Source organism: Myotis lucifugus, unplaced genomic scaffold (genome assembly GCF_000147115.1).
Source record: "Myotis lucifugus unplaced genomic scaffold, Myoluc2.0 scaffold_122, whole genome shotgun sequence".
In the NCBI taxonomy this organism is placed as follows: Eukaryota; Metazoa; Chordata; class Mammalia; order Chiroptera; family Vespertilionidae; genus Myotis; species Myotis lucifugus.
Genome location: NW_005871170.1, coordinates 2,149,779 through 2,170,422, shown reverse-complemented (window position 1 = coordinate 2,170,422; position 20,644 = coordinate 2,149,779). Strand labels below are relative to the sequence as shown.

Below are 20,644 nucleotides of genomic sequence, written 5' to 3'. Positions count from 1 at the left end.
ACATATTCCTTTTTACTCTATTTCCTTAAATACCATCATGTCTTAGATGTACATAATAATTAAGTAACTTATTCACTTTATAGGAAGCAGGCTTTTTATTTGCATTTAATTATTGGTGACCTCACAGGCTTTCTTGGATGTTTGGCAATGATCCTCCATGTTACAGCTGCAGTTCTTGTGGAAACCAGATGTTACTTCTTGTACAGATTGTTAAAGTAAATGGAAAGATTTTTTTGTTTGATAAGGTATTTCACATTTATTACAAGAAAACTATTTGTGTGCAATGATGTGCTTGGTACTGATAAAAAGGTAAAACCAGGTGGTTGAAGCAGGCAATTATTTTCTTGGATATATGTTAAGCAATCTACAGAAGTCAGATCTTTTTGATTTTGTTAACAAGTTTTTTTCAGGATTCCAAGTGGAAAAATTGTACCGAAGTACTCTAAGTTATTGAAATGAAACACTTATAGGTGCTGTTAAAATAGTATTTTATGTTCTGCCTATTCATTCATTCATTTAATCATTCTCTGAATACTTCCTATACTATCTCTTCTATGGTATGATAGACACATACAGAAGTCTTACTATGTTTTTTTTAAACAGTTGTAAGAAAATCCAGTTTCATGCTAGACTGGCTTGTTATTATTTAGAGAATTTCATATGCATTACCATCAATTTGCACGGGTATACCTACCAGCAAAGGAGTTCACACTGTCTTCTCTTCAATCTTTAGAAGAGCTCAAGAGGAGAACAAGAAGATAGTGCTGGCTGGATGTGTTCCTCAAGCCCAGCCGCGCCAGGACTACCTGCAAGGACTGAGTGTCATAGGGGTAAGCTTATACCTGATGGGGAAAAAGGAAAGTCTTATGTTGTTAAAACACGAAATAACTCCATACTCTATTTTCTGTTTCTACTTTACTTACATGCTGTGTTATAGTTATGAGTGTCCTCAATATACTTCCCTGATTGCGTGAAATTTTGTCATATCTGTGTAACTTTTTCATCATAGCACCAAAAACATGTTCTAGATTATCTCATGAAACAAAAACAAAAACACACATATACACACATACAACTAACAAAATAAATAAGTCATAGCATGGAATTTAAGTCCCTTAATAATAACTTGGTCTTTGCCTGCCTGTTCGATATTGCCATATCGTTATAATTTCCTAACCCCACTAAACGACTTGTCGTCTCCCAGTATATCTGGGTACACCTACATGCCTTTTTTGGAATGCCCCACTTCCCTTCAGTCACCCTCCGGAAGTCTTGGCTTCAACATTACCATTCTGTCAAGCCTTCGCTGACAATTCTGTGCAGTCCTGGATAACCCTGTGTTGAGGCTCCCTTTGCTTACTGTGCAGTTACTTGCCATTTGCTCTCTCAGCCTTTTGCAGAGTTGTGATTTTGGGGTTAACGTACATGATTTTTTGATTAAAGCATACCTGTCTGTTTAAATTATTAGCTTCATGATGACAGCTCTTCAATTTTTGTTTTAAAACCATCACGTGTTTCTTCAGCTTTCCCATGATGCCTGACATGCAGTGGGCCCTCTGTAAACGTTGGGTGACTGACCGACTGAATGAAGGAATCTTCCCTTGTACTTGTGTTGTTGGCATACTTTTCCCGCTGTCGGGCAGTCAGTTTGGGAAACCGGAAGATTGCTACCTACTATCTCTTATTCTTGTGGCTATCGTCATTCACAGGATGCCCATTCAGTCACTATTTGTTGATCATGTGGTGGTGGTTCATCTTCCCATCATTCAGTGTGCTCATCAATAATCTTTTACAGTCTTTAGGTTTCAAAAAACATAAAAATATTGTATGTTTGTAGAAAAAATTTATATGAATAATTGTCACCTGGATTGAGATTTATTGTTTTTTTCCTGATTTGATGTACCAATGACAGGTTCTTATACTGTATTCTTAGTGTAATAAACTTGTTTTCTGCTGTGAGGTCCTTGCCCCACTAGCAGATTTAATAATCTTTGAGCAAACATTCTCATGTTAAACAAACAGAACCTGAATGTTTGGGAACTTAGTTTGTTTTCATCATTTGTCTGTTTACATTTTGATTTCTCTTGGTTTAAGGATTGAAATGAATATGGACTCCGGAGTTATCTTTTCATGTCAGTCTAACTTTCTTCGTAAACATAATCCTGCTGTGTTAGGGAAATAGGAAACTAGTTAGAATTTTGTTTTAGAGATGGAATGTGGTAAAAGCTTGGGATTCATCTTAGATTTCATCTCAAGGAATTAAGTTACCAGAATAGTAGAATTTCTTTCGTATGGCAAAAGCCTCTTCTCTATGTACATATGGTAACGTTTTCCTGAACTCCATTGTGTGCAGTAAAGAGCTTAGTGTCTGTTAGGAGGCAGGGGAGATTCTCAAGATAGTGCTGTTAATGTGGAAGACGATTTTCAGGGATAATGTAAACCCATGGCTGTAACAGCTAAACTTTGTTTTTCTATTTAATCTAGCACCCTCTTTGTTCTGTCACCTGGTCTTATTGTATTACCTTTAAACTTCTTTAGATTTATTTTATTTGGCTCCTTTATAATTGGAAAAATAACTTAAGAACACATGTTTTAAAAAGTGAATAGAAAGAAAATCCATAACTCCATCACCCTAACACAATAATTATAACCTTGCTTATCCTCTTCAGACTTCTAATATTTGCATATTTTAGTTAATTATAATCTCCAAACTATTTTTCTTATTTTCCACAAGCTTTTATACCAGGAGGTTTTTAAACTATTTTAAATTCTTCATTACTATTCTATTGAAGGATATATCATAATATACTTAATTATTCTTAATTTTTGGATATCAGTATTTTCTGGTTTTTAGGAAATATACATCACACATTAATACTCACAAAGGGGTTTTTATTTTAGATTAAAATCAGTGTATTGTGAAAAGTCTCCAAAAGCTGAATCACACTATCAATAGAAATGGTTCACAGTTTAATTTTATTTTTAGTATTTATTATTTAACTATAAGATTATTCTTTGTCAACATCGTTTTATAGAGCATATAATAGTGATATGACACATCTATCATAACTGACTCTATATGAAAATTATGTCCACAGAACCAAAAATTTCAGGGGAAGAAAAATCTGGAATAGGAAACCAAAATAATCTAAAATTGGTATTTATAGAGACTGTTTCTGAATAGAATGTTAGAATTGTTATAAAATCAGAAACCTTCTGAAATAAAATGAGCTACATTGAAATAAAAAAATGAGTTATATTGGTTTATACAAAGGAAAAACAATTCTGAAGTGTGAAAAAATATGAAGATGTTTAAATTCAGTGATTTCGGAAACTATTTCTTGGAGAGTGTTTGGAATTGTATTGCACATTTGATTTACAGACTGGATGAAAACTGTTATTCCTTCACAGAATTTCCCTCACAGAATTTCTCTGATAGAGGGTGTTAATAGAGGAGGAAGGAAGAACAGCTGTAACTGCGTTCTGTGCTTTCCCCTCCTGCTGGGATTTGTCTCTGTCACCCCACAATTCAGGGAGGATGTGTCAGTTCTGCTGACCAAGTGATTGAAATAAAAAGCTGCCTTTAGTTGGGCATCAGTGGGTGAGCAAGCTACTTATTGCACACCTGCGTTAAAAAGACATACTATCCCATGTTTGCAAATGCTCATAGCATTTGAGAAAAGATTTGATAAGTAAGAAAGATACCATTGTAACATGTTAATTTCCATCAATATCAACCTTTAGAAATGGGGCATTTAATTTGTTTTCATAATCAGAGATAGCAATGTGGTGAGGGCACATAATAATTGGTGATTTGACCCCTGGGTCTTTTTCATTATCTGTCTTGCTGCCTTCTGAAACTATCTAGTTGTGATTAATATTATTTGTGTGGTGGTGCCCGGAAAGGAAATGGAAGTAAAACCTATCAACTTCTAGGTCCAGACCTGGCTTTGGTGGCAGTAACCTAGAGCACAGAGCTGTCTAATTTTTTTTTCACATTGGGAGAGGAGAAAGAAAAGAAAAACTGAAGCAGTTTTCCTAGAATGATTAAATGAATTTTTTATTTTTCTGTCTAAAATGTATGTATTTGTAGGTAACCAATCAAGATCTTTTAAATTTTTTCACTATTGGAACATTTTACTTTATAGTGAAAAATTTTATTTCCCTTTTGGCAGATAGTTATGGTTAGCTATCCACCTTGGAATGAGTTTTCATGCAGTGTCATCTTTTTCCTGTTATTTTCTACTAGGGACCCAGTGCACGAATTCGTGCACCTTAAAAGGAACTGTGGGCCGCGAGGCTGCAGTGGGCACAGGGGCGGGTCTCGGCCCAGCCTCTGTGCCCCTGCCTGGTCCCTCCTGCCATGGCCCCTGGTCCTCTGTCTGCTGGCAGCCCCGCTCCCGCTGCTGCTGCTCCCACACGCTGACTGCCAGCCCTGCTCGCACCTGCTTATAGTGCAGAGCGATTGGGGCCGAAGCCAGTAGGGGTGCGAGCAGGGCCGGCACTGTCAGTGCGTGCTAGCCATGGCTGCTGTCCAGATCGCCCCTCAGGAGCAGGGGGAGATGGAGAAGCCCTGAGTGGAGATTGGGAACGGCGCCTGGTGCCAGTAGCGGGTGCGAGCAGGGCCGGTGCCAGCAGCAGGTGCGAGGGTCAGGCGGGACTGTGGCGCGCAGGAGCAAAGCATTTTCAGTAACCACCAGAGGCTCGTCCTGGTGACAGTGACCAGTGCCCCACCTCTGTCTGATGCCCCTGCTCACCTGCTCCACCATCCCGCCGCAGCCGACGCCCGCAATTTTCTGCACTCTGCTGTCTGCTGCTGATGCCCGCCATGTTCCGCACGGGCCACTTAGTGGTCAGTGCACATCCTAGCGGTTTGTTTGGTTGTTCCACTGTTTGGTCTATTTGCATATTAGGGTTTTTATATATATAAAGATTATGTTTAAATTGGCTACTGGTGTCTAACTAGGTAGTAATGTCATGATCTTGTGACTGTACCTATTGAATATTCCTCTCTTTCTCTTCAGCTCATTTGTTGGCGGGAAAGTTTCTTTTAAAACAACCAGAAAGCAATTGTTCTCTGATAAAGTCTGGTAGAAAAAAAAATAGTAGATTTCAGGACTCAGAAAGTTTGGCTTCAGATCCTGGGGCTGCTGCATCTTCTTATTTCCATTCAGAAGTGTGTACTGAGTGCTTACTATGTGCAAGGTACTGTTCCGGGTGGTAGGAATGCAGCAGTCTGTAAAATCAGAGATCCCTGTCTTCATAGAGCTTACATTCCAGTTTTGGGAGAGACATCTGGTTTGAGCCTAGATTATTTCCAGCCTCCTAGAGAATGTGGTGGGATGGGTCCTAGACCACAGGGAGATTGATTAGTTGGGAAATTCTCAGTAAGGCTCTGATGGAAATACAGTTTGTGTTCATTGGTTAGGAGTTGTGTTCAGGATATATGGGTGAAATAGTATTTATTCTCTTGAGTTTTTCTTAAGCTATTTCTCAATTATTACAGTAGCCTGTATTAATAGGCATGACATTTATTAGGAAGGTGGGGTTTTTACTATTACAGGAAAGCATGTTTACAAAACCTGTACATTTTGTATAAATTTCTCTGTGCTAATAAACAAGGACTGCATTTGAACTTGATCTTGGTATTGATTCATTAGGCTTATCTTTGTAGTAATTGTATAATTTCTCTAGAAATCCTAAATAAATTGCAAATTAATGCGCATGCTGTAATATTCTAAAACATGCAGTTCACAGCAGAATATACGATGTTGAAAATTTGTAACTGTCAAAACTTCCTGATGTGCAATCTGTGAGCCCTGCAAGCAGGTGCATTTTCTTTGGAGAGCTGAAGAAAAATGTGGCTTAACGCAGGTGTCCGTTTATCTCAGGGCCTCTAACTCGGTTGATTTGCAGTGGTTTAAACATCTTTTCAGGAATGCTGCTCTGATACTGAAAAATCAAGCAGCATGATGACCATTTCAAATGTAAACACTTTATTTTGAAATTTTATGTATAATTATAAGTATAATTAAAGCAGCATTTGAAAGAGGCTATATTTGAGAATTTTCTGTTATATACCATATTGTAAAAGTGAAACAGTGTCACAATAATAGTGGCATTGATATTGAGTGCGAAGCTTGAGAAACAGGGCCGTTCCTGTCTTTCACGACTTCATGTCTCCTAATATTTCTTCTTTTGATATTGTGTTTGTTTTTAACTTGTTATAAAAAATGCAATATCATAACAGAATGACATATACATTTAAAAGCCCATTCATGTTTATACCTTTCTAGATCTGTTATCTTTTTAAAGGCCTCTTCTAATGCATCTACCTATATGTGTACACATTTTTCACCTATTGAATTATAAAAAGAGTAGTTAAGTTGAATTCAGGAGCTAGATTACATAGGTTCATATCCCTCCCGCACCACTTACTAGCTGTTTGTCCTTGTATAAGTTACTTATCCTCTCTGTGCCTTAGTTTCCTCATTTGTAGAATGGAGATAATAATAGAACCTGAATTTTGTAAGGATTAAATGAGGTAATATCTGTAATGTGGTTAGCATGCATAGTTAAGTGGTTCAGTATTAGCTTTTTAAAAAACATTGATTCATGTACAAGTAGAATTGAGCATGCGGATGAAGCTATGTGGAATCCACTATGTGCCTAGAATGAAACTATTTTCTAGAGAAATAGAGCTGAATAAAACATATCTGAGTGGTGGTTTGATGAATGGAGAAAGGGCTTTTGAGCAGCAACATCAGCATGTCTAAGGAAAAGCTTGGGTGTTTAGGAATGCCTGGAAGGGAGAAGGAGTGTAACTTGGAGGCAGTAGTTGTAAGAGGCCTAGTTTGGAGTTGTGCAGGTGAGTGATAGAGTAGTGCAAGGTGAAGAGGTGGAGTTTACATTCAGTGTAATGCTTAACTCAGACTCAACAGGAGAGGGTGAAGGACTGGGTGGGGTTAGAAATGGTGTAATCTAGCAGTTATTTCTGTATGCCATTTATTAACTGTTAATTATTTTCTTATAAGTTATTGATAGTAATCTATTTTCTTATTTTAAGTCAGATTTATTGAGCTATGATTAGCATACAGTGAATTTGCCTGCAATGAATTTTAACAAATGCATACTGTTGTGTAAGTACCACCCAAATTAAGACCTAGAACATTTCCCTTGTCCTGGAAAGTTCCATTGTGTTCTTTTGTACTCAGTCCCATCCCCCGACCAAACGCACATACCCACAGTCCTCAGCAGTGACTGTTCTGATTTCTGTCCCTGTAGTTTTGCCTCTTTCAGAATGTCATATAAATGGAATTGTATATTACCTGTTTCTTGCTTTTTTTCACTTAGCATAGTGCAGTCAGTATTCATCCATGTTGTTGTAATTGTTAATCACTACTTTTTATTGCCGAGAATTATTTCACTGTGTGATGAACCACAGTTTGTTCATCTGTTCACCAGTTGGTGGAAATTTGTGTTGTTTCTGGTTTTTGGCTATTAAAAATAAAGCTCCTATAAACATTCATAGATAGGTCTTTGTGTGGGTATGTTTGCATTACCTTGGGTAAATCCTAGGAATGGCATTGTATGGTCACATAGTAAGCATCTGCTCAACCTTTTTTTTTTTTAAGCCTCACCTGAGGATATTTTTTTCCATTGAATTTTATAGAGAGTGGAAGGGAAGGGTAGAAAAGAGAGAAGCATTCGTGTGAGAGAGACACATCAATTGGTTGCCTCCTGCACGCACCCCTACTGGGGCCAGGGATCAAGCCTGCAACCGAGGTATGTGCCCTTGACGGAATTGAACCCGAGACCTTTCAGTCCAAGGCTGACTCTCTAACCACTGAGAAAAACCAGCTAGGGCCATCTGCTTAACCTTTTAAGGAACTGCTGAAGTATTTCCACCAGCAATTCCACTTTCTTCACATTCTCACCAAAATTTGGTGTTGCCAGTTTTTCAATGTTAGCAATTGTACTGAGTATGTAGTGGTCTGAATTTGCTTTTCTCTGTTGACTAGTGCTGTTGAGCATATTTTGTGTGATTATCTGCCATCCATGTCTTTGGTAAAGTGTTCAAGTCTTTTACTACTCCTGCCCCCCCACCCCCCCTATTTTGGAACTTGAGTTAGGAAACTTTCTTAGGTAGGACACACACACAGACATGAAACTATTTCTTAGGACATGAAATAAAAGAAATTAATAAATTGGACTTCATCAAAATGACATACTTTTGCCTCTCAGAAGATGCTATTAAGAAAAACAAAAGACAAGCCATGGACTGGGAGAAAATATTTGCAAAACACAGAGCTCCTAAAAGGGTTTGTATACAGAATATATAAGGGACTCCTACAACTCAACAGTAGAAAAATCAGTCTTTTTCAACTTGAAGAAAGATTTGTCTGTCTTTTTATCAACGTTTTTCATTGTCTTTCAAATTTTTGGTATAGTAGAAAACCTGAATATTTTGTTGGGGCATAAGTGGGTAATTTTTTTTTGTGGTTTCAAAACTTAAAAGTTATATTCCCAGGATCTAGGAACGGTCTGATAAAGTATCCTATTCCACTAAATCTGTTTTTAAAAACTGTTTTTTAAAGAATAGAAATGATTTATTCAACTCTTCAATCTACTTGCAGTTTACTATGAAGGACACTTACAGGCTCTATAAAGCCAGAGATTTTTCTTTGCTAGTATTTTACATTTTTACATTACTTTCCATACTCAGTACAGTGTCTGACTCAATAATTGTTGAGTAAATGTTTGTTAAATATAATGTATGCATACATTTTACTTAATTTTTCCATATTGTTCCTAGCTATTCCAGCAGCATTTGTTTTTTAATTTTTCCTTTCCCTCTTTTATGATGCTAACTACCATGAGTTTGTTTGTTAATTGGTATATTAGTTTTGTAAGCCCCATAACAAATTACCATAGACACAGTTGTTTAGAACAACACATATTTTGGAGATCACAAGTTGGACATGGGTTTTACTGGACTAAAGTCAAGACAGTGATGCATTCTTTCCTGGTTGTTCTAGGGGAGAGTCCTTGTTCTTCCCTTTTCCAGCTTTTAGAGGCCACTCACATTCTTTGACTTGTGGCCTCCTCCCAACCTAAGGGAACAATGCCATTCCTCAGCCTTTAAGGACTCCTGGGAATAGATGTGGCCCTTGGATAATCTAGGCTGATCTCATCGTCTCAAGGTTCTTAGTTACACCTGAAAAATCCATTTGCCATGTCAGGTAACATATTCACTATTCTGAGGTTAGGATGTCTGAACATTATTCTGCCTGCTACATATAGCGTGCTTATTAGTTGACTAGAGGCCCGGTGCATGAAATTCGTGCACTGGTGGGGGGGGGGTCCCTCTGCCTGGACTGTGCCCTCTCGCAGTCTGGAAGCCCTTGGAGGATGTCCGAGGCTCCTACCACTGCTACTGCACTCGCTAGCCGTGAGCCCAACTTCTGGCTGAACGGTGCTCCTCCTGTGGGAACGCACTGACCACCAGGGGCAGCTCCTGCGTTGAGTGTCTGCCCCCTGGTCGTCAGTGCGCATCATAGAGACTGGTCGTTCTGCTGTTCGGTCGATTTGCATATTAGCCTTTTATTATATAGGATGTTTTACATCTCTCATGTATATTTCTGTTTTAGTTCCAATATTACTGTTTTTAACTTTAGTATCACTTCAAAAATAACTTTTTACTTTATAACATGCTCTATTATGTAATATGATAATATTCTGATGTTCCAAATATTGTTTCTCTATATAATTGAGTTTAGCATGTTGAATTTTCTTATAAATGTTTAAAGATTTTTTTCCCACTATAGAAAGTTTTGTAAGTATTTTAATTGGATTTATGAGAAAGAAGTTCCTGGTACTGATATTCATTTTGCTGGCATCATCTAGCCTGGCCTCATCTTTCAATTAGTAGTTTTTATCTCTTACTAAGTGTTAGTCACTCACTGGTACCATTCAGATAGAAAATATGCTTTTAGCCATGTGTGGAATGTACTGTCATATAATTTTTGATGAAAGGGCTGTTTCTACTATTGGGGAAGAATTTTTCTCAGAGAAGAGATGAAAGAAGATGAAAGGAGATGAGAAAGTTATGTTCAAAGAGTTAAACCCCATGTAGCATAGTATCAAGTGCTCTTTTGTTTAGCTCATTAGCAAATTGTTCACAGACTTGTGAATTCAGGAAATCTTTCATCTAGTAGGGTTAAAGATATTGTTAGTTTAGTGACTGCTATGGATTTCCCCAAATTGAAGAGATGTGGAAATTGAGCTCTCTTCCAATACTAGTAAATATCATTTTTAGAGGTAAGGACTTTTCTTAACAGCTTGGAGAAAAATTTTTGGAGAGAAATTTTTAGAGAGAAAAATATTTTTATGGAGATGCCAGTACTGAACTTTAACCTGTTAGATGCTGATTATTGGATCAATCTTTCATTATTGTAAAAGTGAAAAATTTGAGCAGACACATGATAGAAAAGGCTCTTTATGTGTATTGTTCTTATAGAAAAAGAAACTTTTTTTTAAAGGTTGGTAGAGTTTTTAGGTAGTTTTAAAGTTTTGATCTGATACTTCTTAATTAGAATGATGTCAGGTTGCCCTAATTTATTTATATACAATCAAAATTAAGAGAGCTAATGAGAAAGTTCCTTTGCATCTAGGTTTATGTGTATATTTAATATAGGTATACTTTTACTTGTGGAAGGATTTGAGATGTCTTGGGATACAATCAAGGGATAGTAAAACCCCAACCCGATTCAGGTAAGTATAAAAAGACTCACACCAGGGAACAGAGAAATGTGGATAAAGAGTAGTCTCTGCACATTTTCCATAGGATTAGCCACAGCAATGCTGTTAAGATTGTTCTTTAACCCTCTGGTGACTTCCTTTTGTTAGTAGAATAAAATCTAAAATGCATAGCATGAACTACAAGGTCTCATATACAGGGGGTGGGCAAAAGTAGGTCTGCAGTTGTTCATAATACAAGAATCAATTATACAAGAATAAAGTCTGTGTTTCACATACAACTAAAACCTACTTTTGCCCACCCCTGATATCTTCCCTTAATTGTTTGACTCCATCTCCTTCCATTCTGCATGCACCTCACTTCCCATCATGTCTCTTTTATGTGTTCTTCCCCCTGGAGGTTCATGTTGATGCTTCTGTCTTAGGATCCCGGCCCCAGGATTAATGCTACCTACTCCGAGGTTTACCTGGACCACTATTGCAAAATTGCTCTCTCCACCTCCTGCCACTCACAGACTTTTTTTTTCCCTTTTTTAAAATTTATTTTTTTTCTTCATAGCCTCTGTCATGATAGGATATGAACATTTTCAGTTATTTACATGTTTGTCTCCATGATTAAAATATAAGTTCTATGAAGCATGGATGTGGTATTTTTCATCATTCTATCCCCAATTCCTAGAACAGTTGGTGGTTAATAGATATTTGTCAAGGGAATGCATGAATGCCAGTAGTGATGTGTCGGGGAGAGTTTGGGGGAATAGTTGTTGCCTGGGTCTCTTGAAAGTCCAGGTTCACTGGCTAGCATTCTGTGATTGTTTAGTAATGGCCTTCATGTATATAGGAAAAGGGAGATTCATGAAATGTGTCACGTATGTGCCAGTCCTGGATGAGATCTACTAGGCAAGAATTGAGTTGGATATTCCTGCACTTCAGTTCCCTAAGCCTCAGGAGTACGGTAATGGTTAGCCTAGGAATGTTCTGAGGGTTAATGAGATAGTGCATGTGTTGTGTTATCACAGAGCGTAGGACATAGTAATTGCTTAAGAAATGTTAGCTATTACTGTGTTATTACCAGTCATCAACTTATCTAGCTACTGGTTGTTCAGACAAAATGATACTTCAAGTATACTAGTATACTAAAGCAGAACCTCTGCAGAATAGTATCAGTTTGCTCCCTGACTGACCTTTTTTTTAGCCAACTTGGCAAAATTGTTCTTGGGATATGTATTACTTCCTAGGGCTGCCATAACAAATTACCACAAATTGGGGGCCAATTTAGCCATACTCCAGAGCTCCACTTTTCAGTGTGGTTATCAGTAGCCACACATGACTATTTAAATTAATTAAAGTTAAAATTTAGTTCCTCAGTCACAGTAGCCACATTTCAAATACCCAGTCAGTGTGGCTACCATGTTGGACAACACACAGCATATAATCATTTCCATCACCGTAGAAAATTCTTTTTGATAGCACTGCTCTAAACAATAGGGAATTTCTGAATAGCACCTTTATTTGCTTTAGATGACTTTCTATAGGTTTGTTTCTTCAATATATGTTTAGTTATAAATGTGGAATGGTTCATAATAGTTGAATAAAATATTTTTATGGATTTCTTTTAAAAGTTCTACAGCAGAATGACTCATTAATATTATTCATGAATTGTTTATTCACCAACTCCTTTTTTCATTGTGGAGAACATATGGAGTCAGTAATAGAACGTACTGCGTGTCTTTTTTTTCTGTATATTTATAACTAAGTGCCTGGAGGACACAAGATACTGTTTTATTTATTTTATTTGAATTATATGCCAGAGACTAAGCTCTTGTGTATTGAGGGCTACAATTTATAGTATTAATTAAGAACAGCTTTTCTTTTATTCCCAGAAAGTATTCAATGTATTCTTCTTTACTGTATGTGAATCTGGAGTTTATTCTTTCTCTCATGATTGTTTTATCTTCTCTACTTGTCTCTCATCCCATGCTTTTTATTTTGGTTCCTAACTTCTCCCTTTTCCATTTAACTCCCACTCTTCTCTGTCTTTTCTGTCTCCCCTTCTTTTTTTCCTCCCTATCATCCATTCCTCCAATTTCATCCTTAAAAAAAATGGAAATAACACACTATTTTCAGAAAATGCTTGTTTGTAATCAAATACTTTAAAATATTTTGCTTCAAATTTGGTAGACCCTTATTTTTAAAGTTTTAGAGCAGTAGTTCTCAACCTGTGGGTCGCGACCCCTTTGGGGGTCGAACGACTCTTTCACAGGGGTTGCCTAAGACCATTGGAAAACACATATATAATTACTTATTGTTTTTGTGATTAATCACTATGCTTTAATTATGTTCAATTTGTAACAATGAAAATACATCCTGCATATCAGATATTTACATTACGATTCATCACAGTAGCAAAATTACAGTTATGAAGTAGCAACGAAAGTAATTTTATGGTTGGGGCTCACCACAACATGAGGAACTATATTAAAGGGTCGTGGCATTAGGAAGGTTGAGAACCACTGTATTAGAGCTTCCTCATATCACCTAGTGATTAAATAATCACGTGTGGCCAGTATTTATTTTTCTGCCACAAAGGCAAATGTAATCAATTACTTTTACTGGTATAAATCAGAGGTTATATTTTGAGCTGTATACATTCATGCAAATTCTATGAGACCATCCAAGTGAAAGACAATCTCTGTTAGACATGCACATGTATTTCACTTAAAAACTTTTTTTATTTTGACGTAATTTTATATTCACAGAAAATCTGCAAAAATAATTATCATATACTACTCATTATTCAGATTCCCCAAATGTTAATTTTTAACAAATTTGGTAATTCTCTTTTTATATATACACATTTTTCTGATTCTTTTTCTTTTGTATCCTCACCCGAGAAGTACATGCTTAGAGAAAAGGAGGGAGGGACCATATTCATATCTTGCAGTTGTCCCAATAATGTCTTTAATAGGAAAAGAATCCAGATCCAAAGCTGCATTCAGCTGTCAGGTCTCTTTAGACTCCTTTGATTTGGAACATTTCTTTAGTTTTCCATTGAGTTTCATGACCTTTACATTACAACATTTGACTACCCTCAACACTTTTTTGGTAAATAACAGCTTTTTAGTTTTTTGGTAATATAATTCACACACCATACAATTTTACCATTTCAAATGCTTAATTCAGTGTTTTTTAGTACAGTCACAGTCACCACCATCAATTCTAGAATATATTCCATCACTCCAAAGGAAACTCTATACTCCTTAGCAGTTTCTTCCATTTCTTTCACCACCTATCCATAGGCAATTACTAATCTACTTTGTTTCTGAAGATTTTTCTATTCTGGCCATTTCATATACATAGAAATTTAATATTTGACTTTTTTAGTCTGGCTTCTTTTACTTACCATAATATTTTAGCATATATTAATTCTTCTTTCTCTTTTATGGTTTTATATACCACTTGTATCTGTCAGTTGATGGGACTTTTGGTTGTTGCTGTTAGGAATAATATTGCTATGAACATTTGTCTACAAGTTTTTGTGTGGAAATATGTTTTCATTTCTCTTGGATGTGTATCTAGGATTGGAATTACTGGATCATATGGTAACTTTACGTTTAACCATTTGAGGATGTGCTGATACTGTTATGAATCGTAATGTAAATATCTGATATGCAGGGATGGTCTTAGCGACCCCTGTGAAAGGGTCGTTCGACCACCAAAGAGGTCGTGACCCACAGGTTGAGAACCGCTGCACTAAGGCAAAGGAATATTTTAAAGAGTTTTGCCATTGCATTTTTAGTAAAGTTTTTTTTTTAAAGGTATTTTTTGGGTCTCAGTTGAGGTCATTGCAGCATTGTTGTATAGTGAAGATTAGAAATAACATAAAGGCCCATTAATGCAATGAGATTAATGTTTGTTATGGTATATCTGTACAGGAGACTCTGGGAGCTAGTAAAATGAATGAAGTAGGCCTATATACTGATGATGTATAGAAAACAAAATCAAGGACAGGTCTACTTTATATGTCATATATTTATGTCTCATAACTAAAAAAAAAAGAAGAAAAAACTATAGAATACTAGAGGCCCGGTTCACGAAATTCATGCACTCAGGGGGAGCGGGATGTGGGGGTCCCTAAACCTGGCCTGCACCCTATTGCAGTCCGGGAGAACTCGGGGAATGTCCGTCAGTTGGACATCCTTAGGGCTACCACGGAGGTGGGAGAGGCTCCCACCACTGCTGCTGCACTCACCAGTCATGAACCCTGGCTTCTGGCTGAGCTGCGCTCCCCCTGTGGGAGCGCACTGACCACCAGGGGCAGCTCCTGTGTTGAGCGTCCACCCCTTGGTGGTCAGTGTGCGTCATAGCGAATGGTTGGACACTTAGCATATTAGGGTTTTATTATATAGGATAATTATACTAGAGGCCCGATGCATGAAATTCTTGCAAGAGTAGGCCTTCCTTACCCTGGCTGCTGGCACCGTCTTCCCTCCAGCACCTGGGACCCAGGCTTCCGTCTGGCCACCAGCAGGCACCTGGTACCCAGGCTTCTCTTACAGCTACGGCTTCGTCCGGAAGGTGTCCAGAAGGACATCCAGTCTAATTAGCATATTATGCTTTTATTATTATAGATTAGACCCCTTTATGCATGGTTTTGCTTTCTGCAGTTTCAGTTACCTATGGTTAAACACTGAACATTAAATAGAAATTTCCAGAAATAAACAACTCTTAAGTTGTAAATTGTGTGGTTCTTAAATAAATCTCATGCCGTCCTGCGCTGTTCTACTCTGTGCCCTCTGGGATGTGAATCATCCCTTTGTCCATAGTATTCATGCTGTATATGCCACCCACCCTCTAGCCACTTATTATTGGTTACTGTTGTTAATCTCTTACTGTCTCTAATTTATAATTTAAACTTTATTATAGGTATATGTGTATAGGAAAAGACAATATATATGGAATTTGTTACTATCTTTGATTTCAGGTACCCATTGGGGGTGGTCTTGGAACATATATCTCATGGATAAAGGGGGCTACTGTATAAAGGGTGAGGCAAATGTCAGACAAATCAAGGACAGGTCTATTCATATGGAAATTAATATAATAATTAATAAATAATAATACAATAATTAACTCTTATCTACCCTGTATATAAATGTTTAGCATTTGGAAATGTCTTGGTATCTACTCATCAGATAATTATGAGTGATTCATCTGAGGAGTGGAAATGGAGCATGGAGGATGTTATGGGTTACTTTATTTCTGCTTTATATTTCTGTTTTGTTTGAATTTGTTCAGTGAACAAATTTCTTTTGTAATAAAACAATTAACTGGATATCACTTATGATCTAAGTTAACTTTCTCTATTCCTTTAGCTTCTTGGACTACAATCTTTGCTTTTTCCATTTTCCGTCTAAACTCCAGCCACTCTAACTCAGTTTCCCTAGTGGGCCTCTTCTAATCTAATCCTGCTTATCCTCAAGAAGCATTCCTGGGTCACTCAGTCAGATTTTATTACCTTTCCTCTGCGATCTCCTGATGCCCTGGGAAATCTTTCTTAGTCACTCATGTCTAGGGCAGGAGCTGTTATTATTTGACTTTGTAGTCCATGGGCTTGAGCACAGTACCCAGCACAGGATAGAAATTCATTAAAAGGGGTTTCAGTGTTAAACTAATAAAACAGAGAATTTGGGGTCGATCCTCTTAATATCAGCATGCCCTTTTGTGTAGGTTGTCATTGTTTTTGAAGCTCTGTGTGAAGAGACATGTTTTAATTAAACTTTAGTTTATATCTCAGGACTTTTTGAGTTTATGTTGATAAGCTCTTCTAACAACTCCAGGAAGTTTATTTAAATGTAGTATGATTTCTTTAATTGTCATTAGAGGACAGGAGAGTGATAATTTCATATTTCATTATAACAAAATCTCAATATAGAATATTTTTTATAATACTGTCAAATGCATTAATTAAAGAAAACCTGCATTCTTGGGCTTAGAAAATGTGTAACATTGACTCAAGTGGAAGGATAAACAAATTAATATTTCTTCTTTGGGTAAGCTCCTTGTCTAACAGTTTGTTTTCTTTCTAGGTTCAACAGATAGATCGTGTAGTAGAAGTTGTGGAGGAAACAATTAAAGGTAATTCTTGAAAGAAAGATAAGCAGAGGTATATTTTGTATATAAAACTGCCTGACAGAGGTTAACTTGGACGGGGTGCGGAGACAGGGGACGGACAACGCGCCCCGTTCCTCTCAGCTCGTTCCAAGGAGGAGGGCCAGTCACCATCTTCCATGGTTTCCATCTTCTTAGCTATTTCTTTATAGTTTACTATTCTCTTCTTAGACATATTGATTTTTCACAGAGAAGAAGGAAGAGGGACAGAGAGCTAGAAACATCGATGAGAGAGATCGATCAGCTGCCTCCTGCACGCCCCCCACTGGGGACGTGCCCGCAACCAAGGCACATGCCCTTGACCGGAATCGAACCTGGGACCCCCGAGTCCGCAGGCCGACGCTCTATCCACTGAGCCAAACCGGTTCGGCATCTTAGCTATTTCTTTATAGTTTACTATTCTCTTCTTAGACATATTATAAAAAAGAGTCATCTACCATAGCAGTCTCCTGTTGCTTCATCTCAGGTGTTGCAATGATTTTTGAGGCTTTACAGCATCCGAGGTATATATTTATAAAAATACTACTTAGTTAATATTTATTGAGCATCTTTGTGAAAATTTTTGTTTAAGAAAAAATTTTGTCCCCGACTGCTTCATGCATTGACTGATCCCATAAAAGAGGCATATATTTGATTAGCTTATCAGGGAGTTAGTTCATAGTTCTTTTATTTTCTGTATTTTTATTTTTAATTGAATTTATTGGGGTGACATTGGTTAATAAAATTATATAGGTTTCAAGTGTATAATTCTATAACACATCATCTGTGTATCGTATGTTCACCACCCCAAGCCAAGTCTCCTTACATCTCTGTTTATCTCCCCTTTATCCTTTTCTATCCCTCCAACCCCCTTTTCCTCTGGTAATCACCATACTGTTGTCTGTGTCTATGTGTTGTTATTTTTTTTATTTTTTTTGCTTTTGCTTAATCCCTTCACCCCTTTCACCCAGCACCCCTCCCCACTCCTCTCTGGTAGCTGTCAGCCTGTTCTCTGCCTATGGGTCTGTTTCTCTTTTGTTTGTTACTTTTTAAGTGACATCATGTATATTTGCCTTTTCTCTGGCTGGATTATTTCACTTAGTAGAATAATCTCCAGGTCCATCCATTCTTTTGCAAAGGGTAAGATTTTCTTCTTTTTTATGACAGAGTAGTATTCTATGTGCAATAGCTCTTTTATTCAGTCATCTACTTATGGACACTTGGGCTACTTCCAAATCTTGGCCATTGTAAATAACACTACAACATAGGGGAGCATATATTCCTTCAAATTAGTGTTTTGGTTTCCTAGAGTGTAATTTTTGTAGTTTCACTAGAAAATAGAATTATTCTTTGCTTATTTCATCAGCCAATGTTCTTTGAAACAGATTTTTATTTGTGTCACTGAGAAATAAGCCATTCTTAATTCTGTAGTTTAATTCATAAATATTTGTAACTTCTTTTTCCGTGGTTAGATTAGCACAAATTAAACTAGTAATATGATATTGAAATATTAAGTTAAATGAATTAAAGGTCTCATTTAAATTTTTACTATCTTCTTGTAATGAGAAATTTACTTAAAAACAACAGTCAAATATATTACTTTCCTCAAATTGAAATTTTTTAAAACCACATTTTTTTTTCTGCTGGCATTTATCTGCTACCTTCCACATGCTGTGAATAATGCTTATTAATTTTGAATCTTTGATTTATTAAGAGATTGATAACCACAGAATATGATAATGAGGCCATAACTTAATCTTTTCTTGAAATTCCAAAATAAAATGAAATATCATGATCACAGATTTTTAGCAGTGGTAGTTTGAATGTTTTCTTTAAACTGTACCTCAACTCTTTCTTGGAGAATTCAGAAGAACTATCATGTATTGAGCACTTAGAGTGTCACAGGCACTGTGCTAAGAACTTCACATGCATTAAATCATTTTATCTTCACAGAAGTCCTGTGAAGTGAGGTGGGTATAAATATCATTCTCATTTTTCAGATGAAAAATGTGAGACATAGGCCACATGGCTGGTAAGTGGCAGAGTTAGGATTTGAATCATTTCTGGCTCTATGGTGCTGTGACGTCTCTGCTCTCTTCCAACTGAGAGTCACTGCTTTATGCTTGATCAGCTTGTTAAAGGAGGGCTTCGGGGTATCTGAGCATGTTGTTGCCTTATTTATCCTCTGTTTGAGTACCAGGCACATACTGTCCACTCAGTAATTTGTTAAAGTAGTTAATGGTAATGAAGGTAACACAGGAGAAAATCTACATAGTGACTTTTTAGATCCAACACTCAAGGCATGATCCATGAAAGAAACAATTGATAAGCTAGACTTCATTAAAATTAAAAACTTCTGTGCAAAAGACACTGTTAAGAGAATGAGAAGACAAGCCACAGACTGTGAGAAATATATTTGGAAAAGACATATCTGATAAAGTATTCTTACCCAAAATATTCAAGAACTTTTAATGTTCAATAACAAAATAAGCAACCTGATTTTTAAAATGGGCCAACAACCTGAATGGAAACTTCACAAAAGTACATATACAAATGGCGAATAAGCATATGAAAAGATGATAAATATATGCCATTAGTCAGTTGTAAAGTGAAAAAACAGTGAGCTACCACTGCCCACATATTAGAACGGCCAAAATCTGAAACACTGACAACACCAAGTGCTGACGAGAATGTGGAGCAACAGGGACTCTCATTCATTGCTGTTAGGAGTACAAAACATTTGGCAGTTTCTTACAAAACTAAACATACTCTTTCCATGTGATCCAGCAGTTATACTCCTTGGTATTTATCCAAAGAAGTTGAAAACTTATGTCCACACAAAAACCTGCACACAGATGTTTACAGCAGTTTTATTCAGATTATAACAAATATACCACTCTGGTGGGGGATGTTGATAATGGGTGGGCTGTGTGTGTGTGCTGGAGGGAAAGGGGTGTGTGGGAACTCTTATTTTCTGCTCATTTTCATTGTAAACCTAAAGCTGCTATAGAAAATAGTCTGTTAAAAAACAATGAATAGTAAATAACATTGTGCTCAGGAGGCTGCCAAATGGCTTGCAGAGATATAATTTCTATAGGAAATCATAGAAGGTAAAGGTTAACTATGTTTTTTAATACTCACAACAATTCTGACACCAAATGTATACATTTTCTACACTAAGCAGTTCTGACACTAGCTACCCAGAGTTAGGGCAGATGTCATAGGCTAAGGCCTCCGTCTTACAAGACTGCCCACACCTTCAGTGGGCAATCACAAGTCCAGATTGTCACCTATACTTCTGACAGACCAATTATAAATCGGGTTTCTATGACCCCCTCCTTAGATTTGATAATTTGCTAGAACAGCTCAGAGAACTTAGGAAAGCCCTTTACTTACTATTACTGGTTTATTATAAAAGAGACAAGTCACGAACATCCAAATGAAGAAATGCATAGGGCAGGGTGTGTGGAAGGAATACAGAGCTTCTATGCTCTCTGGGTGCACCACTCTCCCAGCACCCCAATGCTTTTACCAACTTGGAAGCTCTCCAAACCCCATCATTTTTTTTTTTTTTCTGGAAGCTATATTACATAGACATGATTGACTAAATCATTGCCCTTTGGTGATTGAACTTAATGTCCAGCCCCTCTCCCCTCTCTGGAGGTAGGGTCTGTGTGGCTGAAAGTTCCAAGCTCCTAAACATGATTGGCTCCTATGGTCACCACATCCATCCTTC

General features: G+C 37.1%; 1 protein-coding gene across 4 annotated transcripts in view; it reads left to right on the top strand.

Annotated features, from left to right (window-relative positions):
* CDKAL1 (CDK5 regulatory subunit associated protein 1 like 1) overlaps nucleotides 1-20,644 on the top strand; it is a 628,254-nt gene that overhangs the window by 172,177 nt on the left and 435,433 nt on the right. For all 4 annotated transcript variants that reach the window (XM_006093745.3, XM_006093747.3, XM_023758088.1 and 1 more), the window contains 2 exons: nucleotides 734-830; nucleotides 16,848-16,896. In XM_006093745.3, coding sequence (XP_006093807.1) covers nucleotides 734-830; nucleotides 16,848-16,896 — 146 coding nt within the window. The remainder of the gene's footprint in view (nucleotides 1-733; nucleotides 831-16,847; nucleotides 16,897-20,644) is intronic.